A 23900-nucleotide genomic window follows, 5' to 3' on the forward strand; every position below is an offset into this window, starting at 1 on the left:
TCCCCCTCCTCCTCCATTAACACCCATGACTTTCCTAATCGTGCCAAAGCAGCCTCAATACCGCCAAGCCTACGAACAACGCTAACACTATACACTAAAAACTACAAGAGTAGCAAATACCTATTTCCCACCATCCTACAGAAAATCAAAGCCACTAGATTAAATATGTCACAGAAAAATGAAATATAGATTGATATATCTACGAGCGTATTCAATATCAAAAACACAAAACATATCAATGAATAAAACAATAAAGTCGCTTGTGGCACTCTGCTCTTTCCACTGAACTAGGTAGACAAAACATGGAGAGTCACGAAAAGAAACTAGTGGCTCACTGCACTCATACAACAAACCAATCACTCATGCAAGAGAACTGGGTTCCTAGAGGTACCTCCTCCTCTAATGTAGGGGATAATAAATACAATTAAATTTAATATATTATCTTATAAAATGCTAAATCTTATTTAATTAAAAAACATTATATTAAAGTGTTTAAATATACCAATCATGCAGTGTATAAATGTTATTTGATGACAAATTTATAATTAATTAAAAAAATGAATTGACTAATTAGATTTTAAAGATAAAAAGGTGTTTGGATAATTAAATTTATAATTTTTTCATAATATCTTACAAGATGTTAGTTAGAATTATCTTAATTGAATTTTATAAATTTATTTTCAAAAAATTATTAAACATTTTGTAAGGCTCTCAAACATCTTATAAACTCATCCAAAAAACCCTCTTACTCCAATTTTCTCAAAGTAACCTCAACAATGCCATCTTATAAGTCATTGAATTTTTCATTTTAAATATTATTGTATATATTTTTTATTCTATCAGCAAACCCAACACACTCGATATCTATATAATAGTACAATTTTTTTGTTTCTCATTATTGAAAAACACTCATATCCTTAATTAAATAATTTTTTAACAATAAATCGAATTATTTATATAAGAATAAAATTCTATAAAAATATAAGGCAATGATAAAATATATTCATTGCAAAAATTAAATGTGGAAATAATATTTCTACACGATTCATTTGTATAGAACAGACTTTTAAATACTTTAAGAAAAAATTAATTTACTAGGACATGATAAAATTTAAAATGAAATAGCGTCTGAGCAATATATGGAATACTAATCTAAATTTCCAAAAAAAAAAAAAGTATCATGAAATTTTAAGTAAAACTTATCAATCTATTATTAATTAGAAGTACTTTTGAAAAATTAATACGAGTAACTTCCAACTAAATGATTTATCTTAATATTAAGATTCAACAATTATTTCTAAGATTGTATTTGTAATGTACTTTTGTTTTTTACCATAATATAGTGGAGGTAAGGTAATATTAATAAGTGCAACTTATGATTATGACAAAATATATAACAGTGAGAACGTCTTAGGTATTTATTTCTATTCTGAAAAGACATACTTAAGCTTGAGTACTATTTTCAATGATATATAAGAATTAGTTATATAAAGGGTAAATATTATAATTGGTCCTTTAAATTTGTGACTAGAATCACTTTAGTCCCTAAAATTCATTTCTTGACGTTAGCATCCACCCATCTCTATATTTTAGTTTTTATTTCAAATCATCATCTGATCATTTTCTGACCAAAATGTAATTGGATGGTCATGTAACTAGCACATGACTTAACTGTAGTAGCGCGACGGTTGCTCAAAGTTCACCGTGCCGCAGTAGCCAGGTTAGGGGGCAACGTCGTCGCTCTCCTTTTTTTGACAATGATGTCCCCAACTACGTTGGGCGGCGAGAGGAAGGCGGGGTAGGTGGCAAGTGGAGGGGGAACTGGTGGCGGGGTGGGCATGGACAGCAGGACGGGGGAAGAGGGCCTAGTAGCGGGGGGGCTGGGGAGGTGGAGTATGGTTAATTTTATTATTTTTTACTTTTTATAGAGTAAATTATATTTTTTTCATCCGAACTATACTCGTTTTTATACATTAGCATCTAAATTTTTTTTGTGTCAACTTGTAATCTCAACTTTGCGAAATTTCTATTTTATCATATATAATCATTTTTTTGCTGATTTTTTTTTGTCGGAAAAACATCCAATGCTGTGCATATGACAAAAAATCACATCGCATAACCTTTAAATGTCACATGTGCATTGCATGTGATATTTTTTTACCAAAAAACTTGGTGAAAAAATAGTTATAAATGACAAAATGCAAAATTTTGTAAAGTTGAGATGGTAAATTCACAAAAAAAAAAGAAAAACAATAAAGTTTAGATGCTAAAGTGTAAAAACGGTCATAGTTTGGATGTCAAAATGTAATTAACCATTTTTTATGAATAATATTTTATAATTATAAATATAATATATATCAAAATTGATTAGACTTAACCCTTAATAATTTAGATCTAATGGTTGAGATGTATTGCTTAAATCTTACGGTTGTTATGCAATCAAAAAAATTCAACGGTCATGAAAAAAAATATATATAATTAATAAGGATATAGCAGTCTTTTGACAAAAAAAGTAACACAGTTAGTTTCAATTAAGGGTGAGGCGAGTGTGCTATATTTAAGAAAACAGATAAAGACTTTTGCCTATTTTCAAAATATAGGGAGATTTTTAGTCGATTTTTTAAAACACGGAGAGGTAATATAAAATTTAGCCTAATTTTTAATACATATGATGAATCGAATATTATCGATAAAAAAAATTAAAGAATGATCATTTTATTTTGAATAAGTATGTTTGATGCTATTTCAATCGATATACATTTTATCAATCACATATAGTTATTCTAATCGCCTCACACTTAAAAAAAAATAGTATAGATTTGACGTATACACTGTATATAAAATTACACCATCTATTTTATATAAAAATATATATATATATTTTACACATGACATGATATATTAAATGAAATAGTAGAAATTAGTTTTGAAATTTTATAAATTTAACCATCCACTAAATTAAAATATTCAAATCTGGGAGTTTGTTACCATGTATTAACAATTTGGTCCTTCAACTTCTATCAAATAAGTAAACTCGCACAACATAAGGGATTTATGATTAATTACTCACTGATAAGATACAGAAATTAAATCTTAAAACTTACTGCATTTGCCTGAAATCGGGCTATACAACTAACGACATGTTCGTCTTCTCAAATATTTGCTGTGGCTTAAAATTTATCATCAAATAATAATCCTTTTATACTAATTACATTTTTTGGTAAATTGAGAAGTAACATATGACAATTATTTGAATTTAGTAAAACAAATGCCACAGTTTGTCTGAATTTCAACCTATCTATCCCTTTGGTCCTTGAGTTTTAGTAAGGAGTAAAAAGAACTCCTCACTTCGAATAATAGCACTTTCTGCTTTATTCTTTGTACATCTAATTTTGTTCTCCTTTTCCTCATCAAAATCCGAGGTCCAAACAAAGCATTAAGGTATCAGAACAACGTTCAAAATCTAAAAACTAGCATAAAAGCTTTCAATTATAGCAACATATATATGATCTCAGTTCTCATCTCCGGCGTCGTCGCATCGAATACAGCGATATGACAAGATACAAGGTCGTCCATACAACAAAGGCATCATCAACCTTTTCTACCTAGTACAAAATGAATAATCGGTACCCTTACAAGTCCAATTCCACTATGGTTGTCTATCTCCCATTTTCTTATATAGCCTCGACCACCTTCAACTCCAAATAACGTCTAGTCTAGTCCACAAGGGTAATAAGCATACCTGAAATGGAAACTCCACATCTTTACACCAGTCTGCTCAGAGGAATTCTTTCACCTTGCCGAGCAACTCTTTCGATTGGGGAGATTGGAGTGATCTTTTGTGGCATTGTCATGCCTCCAGAAACGATAATCTCTGCAATTTCAACGGAAATTGTGACGCAGCATTCAAAATAGGAATAACACATCAAGTAACAAATGTATACATTCATGCACCAGAAATAACTCATAATCTGAAAGCATTGCGTCCGAGGTTCTTTACATGAACAAACACATTGGATAAAGTTGTAAACTTACTGCACCAATAATAACATCATGATTTAATGGACCTTATGTGGAGAAAGTTTGCCAGCCTAAAACCAAATAGAGGAAGTTTCTTTGTATTACCAACTTCATGCACTCACATGAGGACATTGCATAGTTGCCGGAAATATCCCTCTAGCAAAGGAGCTATTTTTGGCAACATATAAATCAATTTTGTTTTATAGCAAACCCCTCTCTCAATGTCCACCTTGCCCTGTTGATTATATTCACTGGTGAAGCCCAGCACTGATAAAGGGACAGCCTTAAGAGTTTCATCAGTCCATTGGTATGCTCAAAAAGATAAAGAGGAGTCTTTCGGTCACCCTCGAAACAAATAGTGAAATGGAGGAACATTCTAAACATGAGGCATCTAACAGTATCTTTTGGTGCAAAATTTCAAGTCATGGTATAATAATGTAGGTACTGAAAAATTCATAACTTAGGACATAACTGTTGCTAGTGTATATAGGAATTTAGACACAGCATAGTATCATACCTATCCCTTCACGAATGGACAGATTGGGTCTTATAATATCCTTGGAATTAACCAAGAATATGTCACCAATATATAAGTGGTTTGTTGGGACAAAAACGCTGCAGAGTTCTTCATCTCCATCGTCTCTCTGAATCAGAAGAAAAAATAAACAAACAAATGTAGAGAATATCACAATACGTGGCGAGCAGTCAACACATGGAAGCTATCATGTTAAATCCATCATACTTTCCCAGGGTAAGGATTATAGTGGATGATGTACATTATTCTAACCTCAGTCATGAATCCAACATCTTATGGCTCCTTAACACCAAAGTCAGTTCTAAATGAAAATAGTTATTGGAACATGAAGAATTTTTGTTATTTATTCAAAAACTACTTGTGTCATGGACTATAACAAGGATTATCAGCAAACACCTCTCGAAAGTTTTTGACTTTTGGTAATCTTACTCCCGTATCATTTGGATTATTGGAATGACCTCCCTGTGAGAGTCCATTAGATTTACTGAAATACTAATGTATCTCTAAGGTCATACATAAGAAAATTTGTTATTACAAACTTAATGAGTCCTTTTTACAATAAAAACAATTAGATTTCAGAAACCAAGATGAAAGTTGTAAACCCTCTCCAATGACCACACAACATATATAAACTTATAATTGGGAATGCCATTGAGAAAAGTTATACCATTAACTGGACATAAGAGAACATACAAGATGCATAAAGAGTTTTTTCAACAAGATATGATGCATAATGATTATATTCTAATTTTTATATATACCACAACAATGCATAATTTTCAGAATAACTGAACAGAAATTCGTTAATAATGAGGAGAAGAACCAAATTAAAGTATATGCCAAATTACAGCAGAGTCATATTTTAAAATGCTTACATGTGAGACCAAAACTGAAGCTATGAAATATAATTTCAATAATTTATAGAACGGAGATATGATTATCAATGAATCAATAAGACGTTTGGAAAATAACTCCAAATTTTGTGTTTTCTATAAAGTAATTATATTTTTGGTAATACCACGTATCGGATTATTAATGGTAGCCTTTGCAGTTAGGTCTCTGACACATTTAAAAATTAGATTAACTTTTACATATAAAAATTAATGACCGTAACATAAACTTGAAGGTGTTGGTACTATTGTTTTTAGTTGGATACTTGCTTATGGTCACAAATCTCAATTATTCCCAATAATTTTATCTTATTAACTAGGCATGGCAACAGACCTTCTGTAATTCCTAAATTGACAGAAGGGTCCCCCTTTAGCTCCCCTTATTCGATTTAGCTACAAGACTCCCAGGCCTTAGCTAACAACCAAAGCTCTACACCTTACACCAATAGCAACAAGACTAAAAGGCAACAGCTAGCTACTACTACTATATAGAGAGTTAGTCGCTCGTGCTCCTCACCCGAGGATCACTCACTCCCCTCGATTTTCTCTGGGAGAGTAACAGTATCATCTCAACTATGCCAGCTCCCCTCACGCTTTTTGGGCTTCCGGTTAGCTGGCTAGGGAGCGATGACACTGTTCCCCTCCCGTTACTGCCTCTATTGATTGTTGATTCGTTAATACCTCTCACCCGAGAGTCCGTCACTCGCTGCTGTAGCTCTAGTTACAACATGAAAAAACACTATTTGGTAAAGGTCCTAGCTGCCTAATATCTCTACCTAACTACCTAGCTCTTCGAAGCAGCCTAGCTTCATTAACTGCCTTCCCCTTCAGGTTTTTCACAGCGAATCAAGCTCCAAATAATTCATTTCTTCACAAATTTGATTAATTTTGGGCTTCATGTTACCTCAAAGTAGAATCTATTTGCCAATAAGCCCATGAAAGATGTTACCTATGTAATAAACTACCGTAATACCTGAAGGAGAACTGTTGAAGTGATAAATCCAAATGCATATTCACCCACGCGTGGATGACGAATAATTGCCACTTCCTTAAATGCAGTATTATTCTGATCTGCAGAGAACATGAAGTACAAAATTCAAACAGCAAATATGACCCCAAAAAAGGCACCATTTGAAAAATTAGGATAACCAAGATGTATATGGATCATTCTCAGACTCAAGGACCAAGTTAGCACCAAAATGCACCCAACCCCGTCTTGGTGGGATGGTGAATTCATAGTGTTATATCACGTTTCCCTTGGCTATAAATTCAATAGTATTCAACTGTGGAAATTACAATTGGGCTATAAGCTAAGACTAAAACTGAATTCCATCCATAAACAGTATATTGAGTAGAAGAAAGTTCCAAAAGCTTATAACATGAATCACTGGTTTCCCACAACTTTCAACTGGTCCAGAGTTTCGGGGCAGAACTAAAGGCGTCAGAAAAGAATGAATACATAGTTACACACTGGTGCATAGAAGGCTACTAGGTCATAAGTCCTTTCTCATGCTAGTTTGCAAGTTCAAATATTATAAACAAAAATAGTCATAGACAACAGACATGTGACTTTTTAAGAGAATTGAGAGGCAGCAAATATTTGTAAAATCCAAACACTTGCAAATACATATTTCCAGAAACAAAGTCAGAATATTGTTAATATACACAGGGTTATTCACAGCAGAGGAGTTTTTATCCAAAAGAGCCTCAACCAATATAGACTAACAAATCCATAGAAAAATTATTTTTCTGTGCAAGGTCAACAAGTATTTTTTGTTTGCAGTGATGAAGGTTAAAAAAATTAAAACAATTACAAAATCCCAATGTCAGAAGGACCTGAAGTGCCATGCATAACAAACTTAGTTTCTGAGTACAACTTTTCTCCACCACAGAAAGGGTGGAGACAGGTGCCAATAGAATGAAGCCCATAAAGGTATTTGAGGTGAGACAATCCCTAGCTTTTAGTGGAGTACAGCATGAAAAATATTAGCATTTTGAAACATCAAACATCTCAATACCTATAGAAAAGCTAGCACGGAAGGTTTATTATTTACCAGGAGAAATTGCAGAACTGATTTGCTTGGAGGCTGAGTAAATATGCCTGACAAATGGCATTCGCTTGATGAACCATTCTCCAATCCAGAAAACTGTAGCACCCAACCATGACGAAACAAAGACTCCAACAAGGAATACAAAAACTAATGATGTCACAAATCCAAGTCCTGCACCCAAAACAATCGACTAAGGAAGCATATCCCAGTACACTAAGGATGACAGTAGAACATAGATGAACATAAATTAAGATACAAAAGAATGAGCGAGGAATAAAACTACTACTGATAGATGAGATACTATTCATGAGACAGAAACACAGGGGGCTACAATAATCATTTCCAGTGGCATCATGAACAGAGAAGAAGACAAGATAAAATAAGAAGATATTAACTTGAAACAACCTCAAAACAACACAGGTACAGACCAATTCATAAAGGAAAGATTTGCATCAAAAACATTCATTGGGGCAAGCTGGAAAGTAATGCAATTTTTCAGAGAACAGACGTAGTACGGAAAACAACCATGCAACAATGACAATTTTCCGGTTATTTGAATTATATAACTGAAAGATATACTAACAGACACTGTCAACATAACAGGTGACCATGGTACTTCCTTTTCAGGAAGTTGCAAAATAAGCATAAGACGATTCTGATTTTGGTTTCTTGTACAGAGTGAATCATGAAATGAAAAAATTCTAAATTAGAGGAGGAAATTGCCCATTTACTAGGGAGAATTCATAGACTACAAACTCACCGAATATGTCAACACCAAGCTGAGCATATAGAGGACTAAAGAAACCATCAACAAACTGTATGAACCACCAAGTTACAAAGAATGTAACAGCAACCGGAAACAGAACAACACTGCAATTTAGATGTTTAATTACAATGTTAGTTTTAACCTGACAAATCTAGATAAACTTGAGCATTTTAAATAGCAACTTATAAAGACGGATAAGTACCATCCAGTCATGAACTTTTTTGAAACCCAACTTTGTAGTACAAAACAGCAAGCCTGGAACAGAAAATAGGATTACTTTAGACATCAAAAGAAACAGTATAACAATTCCACCAAAAAAGCATCTAGCACTATATTTAGACCAAAATAAGGTTTGAATCTGAGCATAAAACTGGGAGTTTGATATGTTGCAGTTGTTTAGTATGAATGTAAATGTTGTTTCAGTATATTGGTTCTTCAGAAATGCAATCAGATTATACGGAATTTCAGAGTCCAACAATAAAATATGTATATCAAACAGCACAAGTGAACATCTGAAAGTTAGACTGTTAAAATAGGTTATCCTTAGCATAGATACAGCGTAATGGAAACTCAAACAACCACGAAATAAGTTGAAGAGGCAATAACTTATATTTTAAGTTCAAGGTGAATATATCTGTGTTTCTATGTATACGTGTGTGTACATATATACATATAAATAAATATTTATAGGCATCTCCATCCATATGTAAAAAATATTACATATATGAATTACCACAGTATATATTACGTAACTGCACCATGTCCAATATTATTTTATATATTCAAATCAATGATCTCATAATCAAATCAAGTAAATGTGAATTTGTACTTGTATTAATGTGTATTTAATAATTAATTGACTATGTTTACATAAATACATATATATCTATATTTAGAAATTAGTCTTTATATTTATAAATAAATATAAATCTTCATAATTTTATTTTTACTCATGAGAGGTCACATTCATCCACATTGTATGTTTCTACTTCATCATACTTTTACCATGCACTTATGCATGTAAGTAATAAATACATTTATGCGCATTAAGTATAAAAATACCTGTTATATGTATACACATGCATAAGGAAATTTGTATATACATATGATATACGCCTATCATCACATCAATAAAACAACACCACATCAAATGAATGTATTTGCCCCACCCCACCCCGTCCCCAAATTTTGATACGTAAAATTATCTTCAGTCAACCACGCCAATTTCTCACAAGTTTGAAAATCAGAACTCTACACTCAACCACAATCACAATATAATCAAAATCTTGGAGAAAACAAACCAAATATTGCCCAACAGTTTCAGATCACAAGCCGGAAAAAGAAAATAAAACCATTGGCTGGATAAAGGCTGCATTTAGAGCTTTCCATACAAGGACATTCAGAGAGCTAAAAGAGAGTGACCTATATATTCAGCTCATAGAAATTTCTTAAGATACACGGACTACAACATGGGGTAAAAACACGTCGTTATCTAATACTACACATAATTTTTTCCCCTTTATTTACTTATGTGATCATCTATCCATTAGTTGTTTAGACACCAGGAGTTGCGTCATTTGCGGTAAAATTTTAGTAAGCATATGCAGCAAATGTATGAAAGTGAATCAAAATTTGAACTCTCCTTGAGTTCATGGTTGTGAAACAGGGAAACCAGTTCGGTTTATCATAAACAATCCAATTCTGTGAGGGTATCAGGCTGTTTGGTGCAAAGGCTATAACTAACATAAGGTAAAAAAAATTTGTGGGAGAAAAGGCATCACGAGATGACGATGTTCTCATTACACCTTGCCAGCACAATAAGAAAACAAAGACATCATAACCTCGCCACTGCATCATTATCTGCAGATAAGTGTTTTATGGATCAAATGTAATTTCATTTATGAGGAGTTGGCCATTGATAGGAAAAGATTAATTTTGCTACATATTAATCTCTTTTCTTTTTAACTATGCAAGATCGAATTCATGTTCTCTTTTCAACTGTAATGAATATAATGGGACCATCCTAATTTATATTGCCCATCTGGAAACAAATGAAATTCTTTGAATTTAGACCACAATTTTGACAAGCTTACAAACTCATTACAAAAAGCAAGCAATTAAGAGATAATTTACACTTGACATATTATTCAGATCCATTGCACCTCTAATTTACATCATTTTATTTCCTCAGAAGGGGACATCCAAAAATCATCACCATTTCGTTTATGGCATTGTTCAGGGCACGAATTCAGTTAACCAACACTTCATTAAGGACACATTTAATGATAATCACAACCCGTGATGCTCAATCAATTAGACCGCTTCCAAATCAACCCAAAAATTAAGCAACCCAGCAGAAATTCAACTATAAATAAGGTGCAACACCAATAATTAAATTTCAATTACATTTAAAACGTAAATATTTATATATATATATATATATGTATATGAAGAGTCTGTGCGGGCGCTTATGGAGAGAATAATTAAATGGGAAAATTCACCAACCCTACGAGTGGAAGAATCCGAAGAAGCAGGAGGAGATTTTAACGGGTCTTCGGGATCTCGCCCTTCTTCTTCTTCGCGAGCTCCTTGACTCAGCGGCACCGACGTGGGGTCCTTCTCCTCCGCCATTATAGAAATTTCACCGAATTTTCAACGTCTCTTCAATCGGGAAATTAGGGATTACAGTTGTTGAAGATTGAGGCAAGCAAGCCATTTGTTAGAACATAGGTACACTATGATTTGCCAGCAGGATGTTAGTTCACTGTAGAATTGGACAAATCGAGAAATCGAGTGAAGCTCCTTCTTTTTTAGTATTGTTGTCATGTGTGGAGTGCTGGTGAAGGAAGTACTACGAGTGAAGCAGAAGGTACTAACGCAACTAGTCATACTCTCAAACACTGATTATGATTTCTGAAAAAGATATTTGTTCCCAAGTGTTAATTTATCATGCTATATATAGTAAAATGAATAAATGCTTAAATATCTTTTTGTTTTATCCTATTTAATTATGTAAAAACTAAAAACTTTAAATTTCTTTTAAATGATTTGAGAATAATATTTCAAATTCTCTATTTGCATATGAAATTATATTAAATATTATTTACACAAATCACCCTACTTTTTGAGAAATTATACGTACATCCCCAAAAATGTCAACAACATTACCCTAATTATTTCCACTATCAGTAGTAGTATGTATAATTACACAAAAGACATAAATGATTTGACTATTTAGACCATAAACTAAAGGGTGTAAATATAGCTACCTCTTATGATTTTTATACTTGTACCGACTTAATAAATTGTCAGAGTGTGCATTTCTTTTTCTACTTTCAGTGAAATAATTATTTTTAATAGTAAAAGTTTTCTAGCTCCATTAATTTATTTATTCATATTAAATTGTAAAATAAGTTAATCTACAATACACTTCATTAGGCGCCCACAACATATTGGATTCAATCTTTCTTTGTACCCTCGAGAATGGGAATTTGCCAACTGACCTTCAGAGATGGGAATCAACTTGCCTGCTTCTCCGCGTTTGAATTAGGGCACGAAACAGAATTTTTTTTTATTACAAGCACAAAAGAAGACGAGGGCCTAAAGAGGGTTCTTAAAAGAGTTGCCTGAGAGAGCAAAGAATTCTCACCCAGGAAGGGACACGGGATACACTGGAAGGAAGTTTTCCGGGTTTGCTGCATAAAACTGGTTCTATTGAGGTGGAAACCCCGGATATCCCGACATTAAAAGGTTGGTAGTGGGGGGCCTAAAGGCAAGAGCATGGTCCAGCCATTGATCATGGGTCAACGACGGAACAAAGAGACACTTTAACAAATCACTTTATTCAGTGTCAGGCAACAAAACAACGCCGTGTGCCGACACACCTAGAACATGAGTCAGACACGACATTTCTAAAAATTAAAAAATAAAAAAAAGGAATATGGTGTGTCCGACGTGTATAAGAACACACTTCGGATTTGATTTGTGCAATTTCAAGAAGTAAGGTGTGTAGGGAGGAAAAAAAAGGGGGTGCGGGGTGATAATTGCATAAAAATCCCTTTGTAAAATTATTTATGTGCAAAAAACCCTTTATACAGTAAAACCTCTATAAATTAATACTCTATAAATTAATAAACTCTCTAAAATAATAAAATCTTCCGGTCCCGACTTGGGCCTTTGTAAAAAATCATCAAATTCGATAAGATAATAAGATAATAATTTTTCAGAAAATTCCTTTATAAATACTAGGTCCCATTAAAACTCTAAATTAATAATTTATATATATTACAATTATAAATATTATGGTAATTTACTAAAATATGAAGTCTTTAATGCTTTACGCATTTGATCATTCATGGATGATTTTGTGATGCCTTTTAAATGAGAAGACATGGTTGGGTGTTATGAATTATTTTATTTTCATATTGAGATTTATATAGTACATGTTTCATTCATCATGCATGAATATATTTAATTGACTATAATAGTTATTTAAGTGCAACGAATTAATGTATATGTATATATTTAAGTAATTTCAATGAATTGATACATGCATCTATGAATATAATAATTAATTGTATACAATGAATTCATATTATACATAAATATATTAATTAGTTACAAAGAATTGATTGATGCATGAATATAATCATTGAAACATATATAAATTCATTTATTTTCAATACATATGTACTAAATTTGCTGAATTTAAAAAGTCTCTATTTTAATTAATAAAATATTAATTTATCGATAAATTAATATCTTTTTAAATTAATAAAATTTCATGGTCCCAAGATTATTAATTTATAGAGGTTTTACTGTATTTTCAAAATATCCACAAGAAAATTCCTATGTTACTATAAAATGAGTTCACTTCCCACTTTTGTTTGTCAACATTAACAATGTTAATTTTTTTAAAATTTTCTATTAATCGAGGTAGGTGGTTGGCTTGTAGGAAGCGAGGGGCGTGCCGAAGGTGGGGTGGGCCGCGGAGGGAGGGGAAAGAGAGAGCAGACGGCTTGGGCAGTTCAAGAAGTGGAGCAGGGGTTGCAAGGGAGGGGCTTTCGATAGGTTTGCTTTAATTATTTATTTTTTTATATTTAAATATAATTATATTAAAAATAAATAAATCTTATTTACTGTAATTTATATAAATAATACAATTTCAAAATATATCCAACACAAAACTATTAGCTAATAACATTTTAAATAAAATCATGTATTTTGAATTTAAAAACTTGTAAATAATATTAGAACAGTTCTAAAAAAATTGATATACGGTATCCTAAATTTTTTAGATTTTGTGGGTCACAGTATCCGTTTGCATGCATCATAGATCAAAATATTAGAAAATAATCAAATTAGAAAATAAAAAAATTACAAATTATAGAATAATTAAAAAGTGAAAATAAGGGTGGATCCTAAAACATCAACTTTTCCTCAAGCCCGCGATTAATCCGACACCAAATGAATATCCTATTAATCCAACACTTCAAACAAACACATCAATAGAAGACACATCAACAGGCAACTAGACAAATCAATAAAGATTCCATAAATGATGGTCTACTTGGCTGAAGCAACAAACCATTTTCCTCCTAAATAAGCGTCAACTCGTTGTTGATATTGAGATACAAGAACTCGGTCCTTCGATTTTATAGTACTGAACTCTAGTGAGTATCAAATGAGATAGTGAAACACATGTCTAATAATAACAGTGAGTCAGCTATTGATTAAATGAGTAAAGTCGTATTTACTAAGTTGCTTTTTGGCCATTTTACCCATTCAATCTGCTCAATGGCTTCTTTACTTAAAAAACCGCAAGCTCAAGATAGGTGGGTTGGGCTTGGTATAAACCAAGACTAATGCTAGTAATTCCGTCGAATGAGGTAGGATAAGAAGCTATGTTGTAGACCCCATGGACAAGTGACAATCTAGGTAGGAGGTTTTACACTTGTTTCTGGAGAGAAGCATAGGTGGATCTGGGTTTTTGGGGAAATAACATTTTTTGTCCCACAAGTTAGTTCGGTTTTACTTTTGGTCCCATTCGTTATGGGATTAGCACTTTTAGTCCCCTAACTTACACAAAAAATATCATTTTTTATCCTCATACACTTTTTTGTCTACAATTCAACGGTGTAGGCCACGTGCCTAGCATGCGATCATTAAGTATTTTTGGCTGAAGAGAAAATTGGTATGTTTTTCAATTTGAGACCATTTTGGGGAAAAATATTACTACATTTGAGGGAAAAAAATAAATTCTAAAAGAAATTAGGGCAAAAAATATAGCGATTTCTCTCATCTCTCACAAAAACTGAATCCTATCATTTCCATATTTCTATAAGTTGAAGTCAAGTAGAAGCAAAACAAAGAATCATGTTTCCACAAGTGAATCAAGTAGGCCAAGTGAAACACATCACATGCAACTATTAGAAAAAGGACCAATTTTTCCTCCAACCAAAAATACTTAACAGCAACGTGCTAGGCATGTGACCTACATTGTTAAATTATACATGAAAAAATTTATGAGAACCAAAAGTGCTAATTTTTATATGTTATGGGATTAAAAGTGCTAATCCTATATTAATGGGACCAAAAGTGACATGGATCTAACTTATGGGACTAAAAATACTATTTTTTCTGGATTTTTTATGCGGTTAGATACACTAATGTACACGAGAACTGCCGTAAAAATTCTTGGTTTGTTGATTCGATTGAATTCGCAAGAAAAAGAAATTCAAAAATTGCATAGAAGAAATCAATTTTTGGTTTCTACAATGATCGGGCTTTTCGTGTTGTTGATGTATGTTGGTAGTTTGATCAATTCAGTTGTTATATGTTATCTTCTTTATTTTTTTTTAATAGTTGTTATGTATTACTAAATGGCCTTTTAGTAATGATAAAATTAGATGTAAATGGTTATTTGATGCCCTTTTGTAACTGGATTGAATTAATTAAGTTGTTAAATGCGCTATTTAGATGATCTCCTTAAATTTATAAGCATAAGTCCTATATTGTTAAAAAGATTATAAACAATCTGCTAAAATGCTAAAATTTGTTAAAACAAGAAATTTAAAAAAAAAGTAACACTAACATAAAACAAAGGTATCATCATTTAATAGTACTTTGAGCAGTAAATGCACCAACTTACATACTAAAAATGTGCCAAAAAGTGCACCATATTGAGCATACTTACAAAAATATCATACCAAGATAAATGTGTTGCCAACATACTAAGCATAGTTACAAAAAGATCATGCCAACCGAAATGTGCTGCCAAAAACCAAGCATCTAGCCATAATTGTTTTTCCTTTCCAAAACACAACCAAACAAATCACAACTCATCCCTCATTTCTTGCTCTTATCTACTTTCTTCTTCTTTTTAGTTGCAACAGTTGATGCACTTAAGTTTGTCATTGCTTCAAACTTCTTTCCCCCTTTTGTTAGATAGGGGACTCCATTCCCAAGAAGATTGGCTCATAATGAAGCATTATATAATGACTAACCTTCAAAAAATACATTTTAAATGAAATTGACACATGTTTGGACAAAAGATGCAGAGCAACAAATGTTGCAGCAAGTAATTTTTACCCCTGCAGTGGTTGTAGACTAAGTAGGATGAACATTTCCTTGAGATGATGATGCAATACATTTGGATATTGTATTTCTCCCTAACTGTACATAAATTAATGTCAATTTCATACTTATAATTCATTTTTGCACCATTAAATTTAAACTTACATCAGAATTTGCAAGAAGTTATTCCTTCTAGGGTTGTTGCATTGATTTTCTTATGCTTTTTCCTGCTTATAGAAAACATTAAAGTCAGCAGAAAATAGTGAAATAATCTATGTCAAAGACTTATAATTTTTTTGAGGGCCTTGAGCAAGGGTTAATGTCTGCTGCATCCTAGATTATGTCATTTTCCTTGCCTGTACTGAAGGGGAATTTATTTAATAAATGCCAAAAAAAAAATAGTAAAGGCATACTGTTTTGAAACCTTCAGAAAAGTGAGTGACAGACCGCGGTGCCTCATTTTTTTAAAAAAAAACAAAATTCTTTTCTGTGGCACCGCGGTGCCACAAAGAAGTATTATTTTAATTGCCACCGCGGTCTCTCAATGATAGAAGAGCAGGTTTTTCAACCACCGCGGTGGCATTGTTGTGCTAAAAAAAAATTTTTTTTTCAGCCACTGACACCGCGCTTTGTAAGCACGGTGTCAGTGAAATTTTTTTTTTTCCGTATCTGACACCGCGCTATGTTAACACGGTGTCAGTTAATTTTTCTTTTTCAGTATCTGACACCGCGCTTTGTTAGCGCGGTGACAATCAATTTTTCTGCATTAGCGTCTGTGGCACCGCGGTTGCTTACCGCAGTTTTATTACCTATATAAATCGGACGCTATTCCTACATTCATACACACTGAAAAATCAGGAGAAGCCGCTTCCAAAAACTATCCTTCAGATTGTTATCCCTTACACTCTCAAAAAAAAGTTGTTCGAAAATTCATACACCACCATCTCGCAATTCTTGTAAAATTTCTTCACTTGTTATTTGAAGATTTACAATTGAAAAGGGGTAAGTTATTTATTAAATTTTCATGTTATTTGTTCTTTTTTTAAATATCTTATTATAGTATGAAAAAAATTTATATTGATGTGTATTTTATTTTGTTCTGAAGATATGGTGGATCAAAACACTATTGATATTGTTATATATTTTGGAGGTCAACAAATCAATTCGAATGGTTCTGTAAGTTATGATCGACCTCCACTCGGATTCATGCAAATTTCTCGTAGTACTACATTTGCTGAGTTAGAGTTAATTTTGTATGAAGAGATTGGTATGGATAGGAATAATTTTAAATTGCATATATCTTTTAAATACATAACTTTTAATTTTGGCCAAAGGAATGAGATGTTGTTGGCAATTAAGAAGGATCGTGATATGCAATTCTTTTTAAATCCGATGAATGGATATGTATCGATTGATATTTTTGTCGAAGCGGAGAAAGTTTTGCAAAATGTTGTACCAGATGACTCAACTGTTGGTGATTGGGGAACGTATATGTCTATGATAACCCAAGATTTGCCGAGCTTACCAGCGTATATGTCTATGATAACCCAAGATTTGCCGAGCTTACCAGTAGTAACTCAAGAAATGGGGCGGTTTGGTCTTAATGAAGATTATGCAGGTCCATCATCGTATGCAGACCCCTCATCATATGCAGGCCCATTGTCGTATGCAGGCCCATCACCATATGCAGGGACAAATGCATATTCTGGCTCATCGGATTATGCGGGTTCATCTGAATACAATAATGAAGATGACGAGCTTGAAGCTGATAGCTTGTTGAACACTGAGCAAGCTGACTTAGAACCAGATGAGGTCGAATTAGAAGACCAGATTGAACAGAATAATGACGATGATGGTGATGTAAGTATACCTGTTATGACGGAAGTTCTTGGTGAGAATGCTCAAGAGCATTTTGATTTGAACATGCCTGTTGTGCCCGACAGAATGAACCTATATCCAGAAGTTCCATTTTTCAGCACAACACACCCAGAAGTCCCTGCAGACTCGATTGATATCCCTACTGGCAGGGGGGGGAATTTTTGGAGAGCTCGCCCTCGGAATGCTGTTTAAAAGTAAGGACCATTTGAAAGGAAGTGTACAAGATTACTCGGTCCGATTTGCACGACGAGAATACCGAGTGGTGGAGAGCAACAAAAAATTATGGAAAGTCGCCTGTAGATACGAAGCACAGACTGGGTGCTGTTGGATACTGAGGGCCATATTCAAATCCAACATGGGATTATTTAAAGTTACCAGGTATGTCGGACCACATACATGTCTGATGAATGAGATTTCTATTGACCACGGTAACTTAGGAAAGAGCATGATCGCAACACATCTGCTGGGTATGGTTCGTCAAGACCCATCCTGTGATATAAAACATGTCCAGCGGATTGTGAAAGATAAATTTGGTTTTGAAGTCCCATACCATAAGGCCTGGTTTGCTTTGAAAGCTGCTAGAGAACAAGTGTATGGCACTTGGGAGAGTTCTGTTCAGAAGCTGCCCAAATATATGGCGGCATTGCAGAAATAAAATACTGGAGCCGTTGTGGAGTGGATGCATTTGGAAACAGACAGCCCGGGATATCATTATTGCCGTGACGTTATAAGCGTGGATGGAACACATTTGTATATGAAGTACAAGCATAAAATGCTGGTAGCAGTAACTTTAGATGCAAATCAGCAGGTGCTGCCGTTAGCGTTTGCACTCGTGGACGAAGAGTCGCTTGCGTCATGGCGTTGGTTCCTCTGAATGCTTTCCAAATATTTGTTGCCGTCAGAGGATGATCGAGTCTGTTTGATTTCAGACAGGCGTGCTGGCTTGATCAATGCTATAAATTATGTACCGGCATTCAAATTTCCTCGTGGAGTACATCGATTTTGTTTACGGCATGTGTGCTCGAATTTTAACACCAAATTCAAGAACATCCAATTGAAGGATTTGTGCTGGAGAGCAGGGGCTGAAGACAAGCCTCGAAAATTTGATAGAATAATGGAAGAGATCAAATCATTGAACGAGGAAGCATACGACTGGCTGGGGAGAATTGACAAGGATCAGTGGACGTTGGCGCATGATAGTGGTTGGAGAACGGGTATCCTAACTACAAACATATCTGAGTGCATAAATAGAGTATTAAAAGGTACGAGACGCTTACCAATTGTGGCTATTGTGCAAATAACGTTATCCCGCTCTGTGCAGTATTTCTTGCAGCGCTCTACACGGTGTAATCGTATGATCAATGCAAATTAACAATGGGCTGATTTTGCGTTCAAGTTGTTCGAAGCGCGACAGACAGAGGTAGTACGTCACATTGTTCAGAAATTTGACTATAACCAACAATCTGCCTCAGTGGTAACATTGAGCTTGACCAGGCAGGGCTCCCGTACTTATGTCGTCAAATTGAAGCATCGTATGTGTTCTTGTAGCAAGTGGGGTGCAAATGGAATTCCATGTTCACATGCCATTCAGGCATGCCGGCATTTTGGGGTTAATGCGTCAAATTTTATTTCTAACTATTACAGTGTACAATCATACAAGAAGACATATCAAGGGAGGTTTGAGCCTGTGTACGGTGAAAAATATTGGGATCCGGTGGATTTTGAGCTTGTGCATAATCCCGCGGTGCGAGCTCGTCGAGGCCCGGGTAGACAAATATCTACTAGAATACCGAACGAAATGGATAGACCACAAGTACGTGCTCGCCAACAATATCAGAGTCGTCAAGACCGGGGATGATTCTATATTGTTACAATAACTTTGTATCATGCTATATATGGTGAAATACAACTTTGTAATTGCAATCTTGGACAATTTTAATAGATATTTCTGTTTTTTATTTATAATTTGGTCCCTCACACACAAATTTATTTATACTTTGCAATTAATTATTAACATTAAATAATCAACATTAAACATTTTGTATTATATTTTTGTAAGCAATCTTGGACAATTAATAATTTGCACAACGTTTTTTAATTATTAAGCAATCTTATTTTGTATTTAATAAACAATCTTGGACAATTAATATATTTTATATTAATAATGAAGAACGGTTATATTTTATATCCTCAATTGAACATATTTTAAATTAAATTTAATATATTCACTATATACACATAAATTTAATAACTATGAATCTAGATTAAAGTTAAATATTGAAACTATGTACATAACGTATACATATTAAATTTAACTTAAATCTAAATTGCTATTGTGAAAATTAAAATAAAATAACATTAAATAAAATAGAAATTTTATACACATCTCAATTTACATATGCAATAATCATCATGCTTTCCGTATGTAATACACAAATCTAATAATGCCCTCCGGTGCCACAACGTGGACGTCTTCTGTTTCTTCGAGGAGGATTATCATCTCTTTGGTTACCGGGTGTGTTCACATCGGTGTTTTCGAATGGAACCGGTGATGCATAATATTGTCTTCGAATTTTCGGGTTCATGTTATGTGTAAATGTAGAATCAAATGATGACATGTATGGAGCATATGGAGTGTAAACAGTCGATGGACCTGTTTTCGGGTAAAAGCTCGACGAACCAGCCTCCGTGCAAACAGTAGATGGCCCGGCCTCGGCATAAACGCTCGACGGACCAGCCTCTCCGAATGCGTTGCCACGAGCTGTGTCAGCCGGTCTAACTCGAACACTTGGATACCGTGAACTAGAAAAGTTCATAATTTCACGCCCGATCGTACGCGCTCTTGCTCGAGTATCTCTTAATGACTGTTGATCATCTCCGGAATTTTCACAATCAATCACTAGCTGCTCCATTCTATTGTACCGGTAAACAAAATCAAATGATTAGCATAATCGAAAAGCTAAATTAAATGAATATTAAAAAATATAAGATGCTTACCATATATTCCCAATCACGGGTGTCAGTTGGTCGATAGCCCGGCGTGTTCGTAGACAATATGTTATGTGAATTTTGAACCCGAGTAATTTGATGATACCAGTTCATGTAGTCAGGAACGGTATCAAGACCACCTTGAATACCGGGTCCTTCCACCCTCAGTGATTGCACATCATTCCATTTTGCAACGTAGTCTGCGTGAAACGTTGCCCAATTCATGTCTTGACGTCCCCGCCTATCTATTGTGTGTAAACGACACTCACTGATTAATGGGTTTGGGGGGATGTCTTGCACAAAGCCAAATTGGCGGAGAACCCTCTCCGGGTGCTGCATCTCCACGATCGAATAATTGATCAATGGACAGCGTATATGCCACGGTGTGCGCGTTGCATAAAAGGACAATGAATCAAGATGGAGTGCTATATCATCATACGGAGTCCAAATAAACTATAATACGAAATATAGCGCCAGCCAATATATTTGAACAAATGCATCAGAAATACACTAAACGTAAAAAATAAATCACAACAATATACCTCATTTAATTGCATACGATCCAAAACGTTCCTTATTATACGAAGAGCGTTGTGTGCCGTATGAGTACGGGATATATGATAAGACCACCTAAAATCAAAATTAAGAAAAATAAGTGAAATCAAAATTATTTATAACTGTATAAATAAATAAAAATGTTCATACCATGCAGTATATGGAGGATTAGGCAGAACATTGTCAGGGTCTATAATGGTCGGCATCAGAGTCGAAGATTTACTCGAGGGAATGGGGGCAAGTGTTATGATGCGAGACCATGCCCATATCTGTAATAATTGCATGGCACCGCCAATATTATTTTTCCCTCTTTGTGATGCTGTACATAGCTCCCGGTAGAGATATGCCAACACTGTAGAACCCCAATTTTATACTTACTGCTCGTGTATGTTTTCCATATGCCGCAGATATAATAATGACACGGTGTTTCCCATAGCATCAGGACACAACACCCCACCAAGAATGCACATGGCACATATACGTGCCTCCTGTAACACAGCCTCAAACGGGCTATCATCATCACATGTATTTTCTAATAAATTTGATATAATACTGATAATTTTATTCTGGACCATCTAAATGCATCTTCATTGGGCATGAAACCCAACCATTGATGACAATAATTTTGCCACCGTTGGGTACTACACCTTGTATCTACCCCGTAATAAGATTGCCTTCCACCGGGAGTGCCCACATGATGGCGATATCTTGCAGTGTTATAGTAGCTTCACCCACCGAAAAATGAAAAGTATGTGTCTCCGGGCGCCATCTCTCTACTAAAGCAGTGATCAAGTGGGTGTCAATTTCAATATGCCCACACTGCAAAACACCAAGAAACCCCATATTTTGGAGTACTTGCAAAACACGAATATGACGTGGTGCTAGTTGTAGGACGCGAAAAAAAGCAATATCATCACGTCGTACTGATAAAGATGTATCCGTATTTTCGGACACATCTTCTAATCGATGATTTAGTTGCCCGTATAAAACACATAGGGCCAAAATTCGACATTTTCGCTCTAAATTTTTTTAAAGATGTAAAAATTGTGCAAGAACAAGAACAATAAAATTGGCCGAGAATTTTTTGAAGAAGAAGGAAGAGAAAGAACAGAAAAATATTGCTGAATGTTGAATGTTGAAGGAGGAGATTGCAGAGAAATGTTGAAGGAGGAAGATTGCAGAGAGGATTTGTTGAAGGAGGAGGATTGCAGAAATGAATTGTTGAAGGTGAGTGAAAAAATGGGATTGCAGCTCACACTTAAATAGTGTGAGCTGCAATCCCATTCAACAATTCACGGGCCACACTGTAAAAGTGTGGCCAATAATGTAACTGAGGCACCGCGCTTTCCACAGCCCTACAGCCTGCAAAATTTGCAGGCTGCAGGTTTGACCGTTTACTGCCGCCGCGGTCTGTGACCGTGGTGGCACATAAAATATTATTTTTTTTATAAAATTCTGTGGCACCACGGTCAGAGAAATTATTTTTTTTTATTATAAAAATGAGGCACCGCGGTCTCAGACCGCGGTGCCACTCACTTTTCTAATATTTTCAAAACAACATGCCTATACCTATTTTTTTTTGGAATTTATTAAATAAATTCCCCTGTACTGAATAGAAGATCACATCAATTATCTGTAGCATAGCACGGGAAAAAAAAACTTAAAAGACTGTAAGCCTTACTATCATCTTGTTGAGCTGTCCTACAACACTTGACTCAACAGGATGGTCCAGTTTCTTCCTTGTACATCCCTTTGGTTGTGGCCTATGATTCCACAATAATGGTGCATCACTTTATATGACTGCTTCTTCAATTTTGGAGATTGATTCTTTTAGCCTTTTGTTCTTTTTTTGCTTTTATTGGAAGGTTCATCAGGCTCCAATATCCTTGCGCAGGCCTTCCTGCACCTCTTCCAAAGTTCGGTGGAATGGTTTTTTCTTTTTTTTTCTTTAGAGTTTAGGCCCATTAACAAGCAAGGTTGAATGCTTTACATCTCAATGAAAGTATCCGCACTATAGCAAGGATTAACAAAGTCTTCTGGGTCTAATGATTGACTGCATATGGCACTCATCCATGATTGCATGGAATGCCTATTAAATTTCATTTTTTGCATTTACATGTGAGTTTTTAAAATGGACAGCATATCTAGCACCATCATAGCATGATCTTTCATAATGCAATCATCTGACTTGATTGGTATGCAATCAGTTGCCTTGTCAATATTTTTTTTCAATATTTTTTCTAATTTTAGGATGATTTTCTTGCCTTGCCATATCTTTCAAAACGGACAATCTTATCATTATCCATTCGTCGATCCATTCAAATATTGTCATTATTGGTTTCTCTCTAACTTCAAGTATGATGTTAAATGTCTCAAAAATATTGTTTAACAACATATCACATTTTGGAAAAATATTAAAATGTGACCTACTTCAATGTGTTGGAGGCTTGTCACTTAACCATTCAACCACTCTGTGATCTAGTTGACCTAGTTCTCCATTTTGAAATTAAATTCAAAAATTGTTGTTGCCTTTGCAGCATTTTCCAAATACCTTTTTTTTAAACTTGCAATTTTCATGTTGCCATGAAGGTACCTTACACAAATCTATTGTCTGCCCCGAGGAATGTATAGTTATCATCCCT

At 34.3% G+C, this 23900-nt stretch overlaps 1 protein-coding gene across 1 annotated transcript; it reads right to left on the reverse strand.

Moving 5' to 3' along the window:
* LOC105171120 (protein LIKE COV 2) lies at positions 3456 to 11083 on the reverse strand. The gene is made up of 7 exons (XM_011092144.2): positions 10768 to 11083; positions 8465 to 8517; positions 8257 to 8366; positions 7500 to 7667; positions 6419 to 6516; positions 4538 to 4664; positions 3456 to 3874 (listed from the first exon to the last, which is right to left on the reverse strand). Exons 1-7 carry the CDS (start codon positions 10891 to 10893, stop codon positions 3765 to 3767), a joined length of 792 nt encoding a protein of 263 aa, XP_011090446.1. The 5' UTR covers positions 10894 to 11083; the 3' UTR covers positions 3456 to 3764.

This window comes from Sesamum indicum, linkage group LG9 (assembly GCF_000512975.1).
Source record: "Sesamum indicum cultivar Zhongzhi No. 13 linkage group LG9, S_indicum_v1.0, whole genome shotgun sequence".
Lineage (NCBI taxonomy): Eukaryota > Viridiplantae > Streptophyta > Magnoliopsida > Lamiales > Pedaliaceae > Sesamum > Sesamum indicum.

Bases quoted from the DNA above. Each gene is read 5' to 3' on its own strand.
- LOC105171120 (XM_011092144.2), bottom strand. From the start codon at position 10,893: ATGGCGGAGGAGAAGGACCCCACGTCGGTGCCGCTGAGTCAAGGAGCT. The intron at 8,367-8,464 runs GTACTTATCCGT...TCTAAATTGCAG, and splicing joins AAAAAGTTCATGACTGGATG to TGTTGTTCTGTTTCCGGTTG. The intron at 6,517-7,499 runs GTAAATAATAAA...TGTTCTCTGCAG, and splicing joins CAGTTCTGCAATTTCTCCTG to ATCAGAATAATACTGCATTT.